Source organism: Sminthopsis crassicaudata, chromosome 2, assembly GCF_048593235.1.
Source record: "Sminthopsis crassicaudata isolate SCR6 chromosome 2, ASM4859323v1, whole genome shotgun sequence".
Taxonomy (NCBI): Eukaryota; Metazoa; Chordata; class Mammalia; order Dasyuromorphia; family Dasyuridae; genus Sminthopsis; species Sminthopsis crassicaudata.
In genome coordinates, this window is record NC_133618.1 from 234,971,778 (window position 1) to 234,981,031 (window position 9,254).

The window sequence follows — 9,254 nt, forward strand, 5'->3', positions numbered from 1 at the left end:
TTCCAGAGTTTTAGAATAACTAGAACAGTAAATACTCTGGTAAATAAAAGATAATAAGATTTAGATCTTAAAGATTATCTAGTCCCATTTCCTCATTCCAGAGATGAAGAAAGTGGGATTCAAGGTCATGCAGCTGTTATTGCTGTATGAGACCCAATGATGCATTAGAGGTGATGTCCTAACTCAAGTGCCAATTGGATCTAAGTGAGGCAGAGTTGCAGAAAGTCAAAAGCCTCACTGAGATTTATCAAAGTCCAGAGGAAAGACAGAAATCGGGACCATTGACGATAGTTTGGGATGCAGTATATTACCATAGACTTTTCTAGGTCTTACCAATCTCTAATTGCTCCATAACACCTGCTTCAGTTGCCTTTCATGGTCATTGGAACAAATTATTTTCATCTGTGAGAAGGGTGGGGAGTCTTCATGTGCCTGGGGTAGATATCCCTCTATCTCACCAAAGGGTGAGATAGATATCCTCAACCTAGGCCCGTCTGCTGAGATGGCTTTATCAGGGGATAGCTGCTGTGCATGCTACAGCTTCTTGAAGCCACAGGTGGGAGTTAGTTTAAAGATAAGACACTGAGGGTGGACTTTTTACCAAAGGTGCTAGTCTTCTCTGAATATCCCCTACACCCCTCATATAGCTAGTAACTGGCAGAGATAGATTTTATGATTTTTAAATCCAATATTATTTTCACTACACCATATAGCTTTTTGAGAGAGCAGTTCAGAAACAATGAATGATAAAAGACTGATTTGAAGGTGGCAGCTTATCAGTGTGGACAAAGGAAGGATTCACAGGCAATTTATCAATGGAACTCTGCAGAGGCTGGCCAAGATTCAGGTTGATAATATGGAACATGGGCTCCAGGAGGAAAACGCCCTAAAGAAATCTCTGACTATGCTTAAGCTTGTGTCCATCTACTGGGGGAGTCTTCACCAATCTGGCTTTGGTAGAAAATGAAGATTAACTCCACCTGCAGTCAGGAGAACCATAATTCTGATCCATATTCCCATACCTTAGATATATTACTTTCCCTGTCTTGCCTCAACTTCATTTGTAAAATGGGTGCTTAGCTTCAATGACCTCTAAATTCCCATCATACTTTTCTAAAATTATATTCTTGTATGACAACAATGGAACAGCTCAGTGATGCAATCAATGTATGGAGTGGTGAATGTAAAATCAGGACATTATCTTCCCGAGTTCAAACCCAGCCTGAGAAAAGCTGTGACCCTGGGCAAGTCATTGAACCCTGTTTGCCTCAGTTTCCTCAACTGTAAAATGAGCTGGAGAAGGAAATGGCAAAACACTGGTATTTTTGCCAAGAAAATCTCAAATAGGGTCACCAACAACAACAACTCGTGGTATAATTGATAGAGTCAGACACAAATGAACAACAATTAGAACAATTACCTATTCACACCTCACATCTCTGATTAGAAGAGAAAGGAATAATTCTTCTTTGGAGGGAGGGGAAGTTGTGTGGGATGAGGAGAGAGGGAGAAAGAAAAGAGAAAGGGAGACAGAGAGACAGAGACAGTCAGAAACAGAGACAGAGCAGAGAGAGAGTGTCTAAGAACAGACAGAATAGCTGTGGGTAAAGCAGGAGGCTTGGGTTCTAATTCTAGCTGTTACTCACCAGTTAAGACAGTCATGTCTCCTCTCTTAGCTCTATGTTCTAAATCTAAATGAGCCCTCCTCCCTAGAGCTTTCTCTTTCTTATCTCATGATGGGATGGCTTTAATAAACAACCTTTCTGCTTTCTACTGAGTGATCTCTGAGTAGTTATTTTGGGTAAGGGTCTTCTACATTCCTCACACTTCCAATCCTGGCATTCTATGACTCTAGAGACAGAAGACTGATTATTGGCTAACTTTCCCTCAATCTAACAGGATCTATATGATTAAACAAACAAAATTGGAAATGCCAGAAACGAGGGTGCAGGGACCTGAATAGCTAGATGGGGGCCTAATGGCCTCTGGGATACAGAGGCAGCTTTATAATTCTCATTTGCCCCCCCAACCCCTGACTTTCACCATTTCCCAAGGGGTGGCTGGGCCATTTGGCATTTAGAAGGCATCTCTGAGCGCCGCCAACCTGTTCTTTTCCCTTTCTGGTTCCTATTCATCTAGAAATCTTGCTTTCAAATCTAATAACAAAACAACAATAACAAAGAAAGGAGATCTGGAGCCAACGGATAGGATGTGGGGGAGATATATACATGGGATTTCTGTTTGTTAGTCCTCCTGCTGAGTTTCAAAGAAGATACTGAGCCAGAAAGGTGGCAGGAAGAAGTTGTAGCTGTTTGACTGTAACAAGGCTGGAAGGGAAGCTGTGTCTGATGTCTTCTCTATCAAAATAGACCCTCTCCTTCCTGGCCTCAACCCACTTATTCAAAAAATCATCTGATTTAGAACTGGAAGAAACAGTAGACACCATCCAGTACAACTCCCTCATTTAACAGATGAGAAAAGTGAGCTCCAGAGAAGTGAGGTTACTTGCTCAAGAACACAGGCAGTAATTAGCAGACCTGGGAATTAAATCTAGCTCCTGACACTAAACCAATCCTCTTTTACTAAAACATGCAGTCTCACATAATTCCAGGGTTGGAAGGGACCTCCAAGATCACCTGGTCCAGCATTTATCTACCTGCAGTAATCAAAAGAAGTAGCACCTTGGGACAAGAGACTTTACTTTTGTCTCAATAGTTTGTCTCACCCTGCTGGTAATTGAACAAAAAAAATAAATAACCCTCCCAACCCTAAGGAGAAACTTGGCTGAGTCACCAATATATTTCCTCTGGAAGCTCTTTCCTGCCAGTGTTTCAAATCCCCATGAAACTGAGGATTGGACTGGCCTCAGGTTCAGTCATAGGAAAACTTCCTACTGCAGGAAGATAGAAAGCAAGGTGAAATAGGGAACCCAGCTCTTCATTCCCTAGTGACTGAAGCCTAGGTTTCTCATCCCTGAAGAGGCCAAGCATTCTCATAACTCCTCCAGATCTGGGCCTGACAGCAAAGGAAGTTTCAGCCTTTAGAGGGAAGGAGGGAGGTCAGGTGCCTGGGAGCCCCAGGGTTAGACTTGTGCAAACAGTACAAAACAAACTTTACCCTAGCAAATACCAGTCAGGCAGGCCACTAAGATGTCCCTCCTAGCCCTGTGAAAATTCTCTCACTAGAGAAGAAAAATGAAGTAAGGCAATCACCACTCTCATCATCCTCTAACTTCCATGCCTCTCTCAAGGGTTAGGTAATGTCTGACTGAAAAGCAGTCCTGGAACTAATACTGAAGCCTGAGTTTAAAGGTCAAGCTTAGGCTGATCCTCTCTACCTCTATAACAGAAATGATCTAACGTCTTAGGGATCTTAAGAAAAAGGGAGTCAGGCTAGAACTAGCTAGCCCTTTGCTAAATACCTTCTTCCTTTTTCTTGACTAAAAACCTAGCTTATATGTGTGGCATCTTAATCTATCACTGAATAAATTTCCTTCTCTTAAAAAAAGGGGCTTCTGAAACATGCTTACATGCAAAGCTATATATCCTCAAAGCCGCTGAGGATACAGAACAAAATGAATTAGCCTCTTACCTTGAATGAATATAGCAGAAGGTAAATAATATGGGCAACTACGTGACACTATGGATAGAGCACTGGAATAGCTATGTAATGCTGGATAAGACCATTAATTGTGCTTGCCTCAGTTTCCTCATCTGTAAAATGAACTGGAAAAGGAAATGGAACCCACTCCTGTAACTGCCAAGAAAATCCCAAATGGGGTCATGAAGAGTAGGACAAGACTGAATAACTCCACAACTGAGGAGTGACTACTTAACTGAAAGGGGAGAGTTGGAAGAGGGCTGGGGAAGAGATTTAGGGAAGGCTTTAAGTAGGAGCTAAGAACTGAGTTAAGCCTTTAAGACCGAGATTCTAAGAGATGATCTCTGAAGTTGTAATAACATTCTCCTAACGGTCTCTTCTAGTTCTGACACATGATTCCATGACTCCCATGGTGGAATCAGAATCCTGTGTATCAGCATGTTAACTGTTTGGAGAGTTGAAGTGGGGGCCCAGCTGCTGATCAATATCCTACCCTTATAGAGTGGCAGTGCAGAAGGAGATCTTCACAGCCATGATTATCCTGGACAACTACCTGCTTATTCTGTACCATCACAAAATATACTTGGGGGTAATTAGGTGGCACAATGGGTAGAGCACTGACTCTGGAGTAAGGAGGACCTGAACTGAAGTTCTACCTTAGACATCTGACACTTACTAGCTGTGTGTTCCTAGACAAGTCACTTAACCCAATTGCCTAGCTTCCCCCCCCCGCCCCCCACCAAAAAAAATGCTTAAACAACTCTTGACAGATTTTCTGGTTCAACCTCTTAGTTTTAAAGGTGACAGGGAGGCCCAGAGAGGGGATAAGGAGTAATCCAGTTTGTTCACCATCCCCACTGGTATATGTCAGGAAGATAAACTACAAAGTGTTCCAAAGGCCTTTAAACTTCCTGGGTCATAGATTTCCCTTATCCCCAAACATGCCAAAAATAGATGCTCTAAAGAAAATGGGGAAATACTATCTCAAAACTCATCTCCTACCCTGATCTATAAGGATTATCTGCAGACTCAAGAACTACTTGATCACAAAGTAGTTTCAAGGTCAGGGGGAAAAAAAAAAGTCATTATCAGGATGGCGATCTTACTAAAAAATAATTCAGAGAAACCAGACTAACCAGGGACCAAAAGTCAGGAGCAAGAATGTACTAACACATTTCTCATTCTAACTCTGCCCTAGCCTGTCTTCTCCCAAATTTATCTTGGTTCCTGGAGTCTAGGACTTCAGATCTGGTAATGAGGTTTATGAAAACATCAGAGTCATTTTTTTGATGAGTTGGGCCCTTGCTAGGGACTATGCTTGGTGAAATCAGATGACCAGGTACTTGGGCAGTAGTCAAAGTAAAACACAGACAGTAACCAGAAAACTAGGTGAGGGAAGAAAGCAAGTTGGCATTTCCCTTTGGGAGGGCTGGAGAAAGATCACAATTCAGGCAGGCTTTAAAGTGAAGAGAACAGTGGTCAGTCACCAGATGACCAAAGTGCAAGAGTTTGGTGTGTAGCCCTGGCCCGGGGAAAGGGAAATTTGCTACTTCACTAGGGTGGAAAGAGGCAGGAGTTAAGAAGTATTGTGATTAGGCTGGAGAATGGTGGCAGAGGGTCACAGCCCAATGATCACAGAATCCTAGACCAGCTGCTGATAGAAAGGACTTCAGGTAGAATCTAGTCCAAATTTTTCATTTTAACAAAGAAAGCTGAGGTTCAAAAAGAACAAAGGACTTAGTTCAAGGTCATTCATTTAGATAATAGCAAATCTGGGTGTAGGACCTGGATTTTTTACTTCCAATTCTATGTTCTTTCCACTACTCAAAGCTAAAGGTAGTGAGTGATAAGCAGCCCAGAAGAAAGCTGGGGGCTCCCACCTCATTTATTCAAACATTCATTTATTCTAAGAACTATTATGCCCAGAACATTGTGCAGAACATTAAGAGATAAGACATAGCCCTTGCCTCACAGAGCTTGAGGAAAAAAACCTGGCCTATCTAGATTGTTTTCAAAGAACTCATTTTTGTCACAACTACTATCAGGAGGTGGGGGACACTGGCATTAGTCTACCTGAGTGACCCTATGCACTTGGGGGAGTCCAAACATGCCTCAGGGCTGCAAAGCTGAATAAGAGGCGGGTGCCATTAACTGAGCCAGGGCCCTGGGTCAGTGATACCAGCCCCACGTCCAGGCCTCCTCCTGCACAACAGCTAGCGCAGACCTCTCATGTACAGTAGGTGCTCAGTTAATTTGGATGAGGGACCAATGAGGGAAAAAATGACAAGGCATTTTGCAAACAAAGGACTGTCTCACTGCAGCGCAGCTGTGTGGATTTCAGCTTTGGGCAGGATGGGGAAGGAACTGAGTTTGGCTACCTGACCCAATGTCATGCTGTCTTATTAAAGCGCTGACCCCACGCTCCTCGTTAATTACAGGGGAAGGAGTGTAAGCATCCAGCTTTTGAAATTCCAGCAGCACCTCCCAGCTTCCTTCTCCCCTTTCAGGTACCACAATTCCATCACTTGAGATCTGCTGGGAGGAGGCCAGAGACCCCAGAGGCTTTGAGTAGGGAAAAAGGGTTAGGCCTGGAGCAAAGGCCAAAGAATGGAGGATGGAGGTTCCCTGGAGGAGGGAAGTAGGGTCCCTAACATAATGATGGCCAAGCTTTGGAAACCTCTGGGTAGGAAAGTACAAGAACCTAAGAGTGAGGTAAGGCGTTTGAAGAGGCTCTGGGGATGCTGCTGCTGCCCTTTGCAGGAAGGCTGGAATCTGTGGCCCAGGGGCCAGGGGGATGTCCCGGGGAGCAGCCCATGGGTGGGGAGTTAGGGAGGAAAGCTCTCCTATCTAAACTGGGAAAGGAAGGAGGGCTGGGTATGATGATGCTGGATGAACTTCAGGCCTTTAGGGGAACAAGCCATGAAAGCCCCTCCCCCCAGAGAACGAAGAAAAAACCACGCTCTCTCCCACAACCTCCCGGACTACGGACAGGCAATGGCTTCTCCTCGGGCACAAAACCTCTTCGGAGCGGGGGTCCCGGATGGGAGACGGCCTGCACCCTCAATGCTGAATCTCACCAGACTACGGAGGGCCCGGGCATCCATCGTTTTCTCCCCTCCTTCTCCCCCCCTGAGATTAATTACGGGTTATGCGGGGGAGAAGGCAGGAGGGTCTTTCAGCGGGTCCCGGAAAGCTTCACGGGCGAACGCTGCGGAGGGAAGGTTCTAGTCCCTTCTCCGAGACAGGGGCAGGCTGCGGGGAGGATCGCTTCCCGGAGATGGGGATGCAGAAGGGGGGGGGGGGGGGCTGGGCTAGGTCCGGGGTCCTGACAGGGGCGGGGATGCACGCGCCGGGCCGTGCAAGGGGCCCGGCACTGTCTGTCCTACCTGGAGAGTAGAGCTGGGCCAGCTCGCGGGCCCCTGCGTGCTGCGCTCCCCAGCGCCGTCCCCCGCCGTCCGCTGCTGCCGCCGCCGCCGCCGCCGCCACCGCCTTCTCCCCCTCGGGGCCACGTCCCGGCTCCGAAGACTTGTCGGGCTCCGGACACCGGCGCTCCCCGCCTCCTTCCTCTCCGCCGCTCCCGCCGCTCGCCATGGCCCAGTCCCGGCTTCAGCCCCGCGACCCCTCCCCTGCTCTCTAGCAGCTCAGAGCTCCGGCCGCCAGAGCCGCATGGAGCGATCGTCTCCTAATGAACTGGAGGGGCCGAAGCGGCGGCGGCGGCGGCGGCGCCGCGACTGGGCCTCGCCCGGACCCCTGTGCGTCATAGCCAATCAGAGTGCTCTCCAGGGGCGGTCCCGGCCAATGGGGAGCGAGCTAGGGGCGCGATCGAAAAGCTGGCCAATCCAGCCCGTTCGGGTGAGGGAGGAGGAGGGGCACATCTGGGGGCCGCCCTGAGGCACATCTGGCGCCCTCCCGCCCCCCGCCCCCACCCCTGCCCCTGGTTCAGCAAGCTCCCCCACACTCCCTCCCCGCAGTCTTTCTAGGGGAGCCTCAGTTCGGGGGGCTCCCACAGCCTCGTGAGAGAGAGAGAAAAGCATTAACAATTCCGGACTCATAGATTGCTGTGACGACTAGCTCTCCGGTCAAAGGAGATGAGGCTCTGAACGCCGCGGCTACCTTGTGACCTTGGGTAACAGCTCCCCTCTAGTATCGGCGGGGGCTGCTTTAGAAGATCTGGAAGAATGATTCTAAGAACAAATCTGGAAGTCTCTGACTGGTGCGGCTGTCGGGGCTGCCCTAGCTTGTGTCCGACTCTCTGGGACTCCGGGGACCATAGCACACACTGGGGCGCTTCCTTCTGTGGGACTCGCCCAGGGCGCTACCGGTCGTGACGGAACCCATTCTCCCGGTTCCAGGCCCGGCCCGCTGAGCCCCCCCCCCGCCCCCCTACATTTCCCAGTCCCGGTTTGTAAAGGGCCTGTGTCCTCCCCTGCCTCCTTTAGGGGGGCACGTCTCTGATTTCTACTCCAATCCACTATCTGAAGCTGGGGGAGGATTCCGAGATCATCATCACAGCCCCAATCCCTTATCTCACACAGAGGGGCCCAGAGCCAGCAGTCCCAGGGACGGGTCTGCCAGCAGATAGAGGGCAGGTACGGGTCTGAGGAAGCGGCTAGAGTGCGCCCGGACTGAGTACATCACGTCTGTTTAATCTAATCTACCGGAGAAGGAAATGGCAAACCCCTCATTTCTCTGCGCTTGCCAGGAACCCTGCCGACAGTATGATCCAAAGGGACACAGAAAGTCACCTAAAGCCCCTATCTCCCCAACCCTAATCCCCAACTTATTTTTTCTTAGCTCCATCATACAGTCGTCACCGGGACAACAAACTTGGTCTCCAAACAAGGAACATGGCAGGGAGGGCTCTTCTTCCCCAGTACCTCTTTAGTTATAAACAAGTTTCTGATTGATGGGAACCGCATTTCCTCATCTATGAAATGGTTATCTCTAAGTGAGTTCTATGATACCGTGCTGCAAGAAGGGCTAGATGTAATTCTATCATAGCATACAGAATGATATTTGAAGGGCGCGGTGCTTCGGAAGATAAGTGCTACTCTCCGGTCTCTTCCGAACTCCCACTAAAACTGACACTTCACACTAGGGACTAACCAGCTCCTCCTCTTTTCTACGTTTCCTATCAAACAAAGTCCTCTCCCCGAGAATTTAGTCCGAGTCACTACGTCCAAACGTTCTGGCCTTCATAGTCCTCTAAAGTCAAATCTCTTTCCCAGCTTACATCGCCCTTCTCATTAAGATAAATGGATTACCATCCTCAGATTTTCCGTAGCTTAATCTCTTCCTGTTCTATTAAACAGCATTGTCTCAACCCATTCTCTCAGCCCTAAAATTGCCTCCCTCTTTAAACTTGTTTAAACTGTCAACAAGTAAATTCATTAGGGTACTTACTCTGTGTTAAGTAAGGACTAAGGATACCCAGTTAAAAGAGTCCCAGCCTTCAAAGAGTTCACATTCTAATGAGAGAGACAATTCAACTCCTAGGTTGCCTTATACAAAACCGTTACAGTGTGTGGAAGACAATCGGAATATGGAAAAAACTAACACCTGGTGGGGCAGAGGAGAAACTAGGGAAGACCTCCCAAAAAAAGTGGGATTTGAGTTGAAACCCTAAAGAAACCAGGAAAACTCAGAGGTGGAGG

The 9,254-nt window shown here is 47.7% G+C and overlaps 1 protein-coding gene across 2 annotated transcripts in view; it reads right to left on the reverse strand.

Annotated features, from left to right (window-relative positions):
* The window catches only part of PEDS1 (plasmanylethanolamine desaturase 1), a 35,869-nt gene extending 28,573 nt beyond the window's left edge, over positions 1-7,296 (reverse strand). The window contains exon 1 of one of the 2 annotated variants that reach the window (XM_074288584.1): positions 6,987-7,296. In XM_074288584.1, coding sequence (XP_074144685.1) covers positions 6,987-7,191 — 205 coding nt within the window. In that variant the 5' untranslated portion in view covers positions 7,192-7,296. The remainder of the gene's footprint in view (positions 1-6,986) is intronic. The other variant, XM_074288585.1, reaches the window with a different exon arrangement.
* Positions 7,297-9,254: the final 1,958 nt, after the last annotated feature.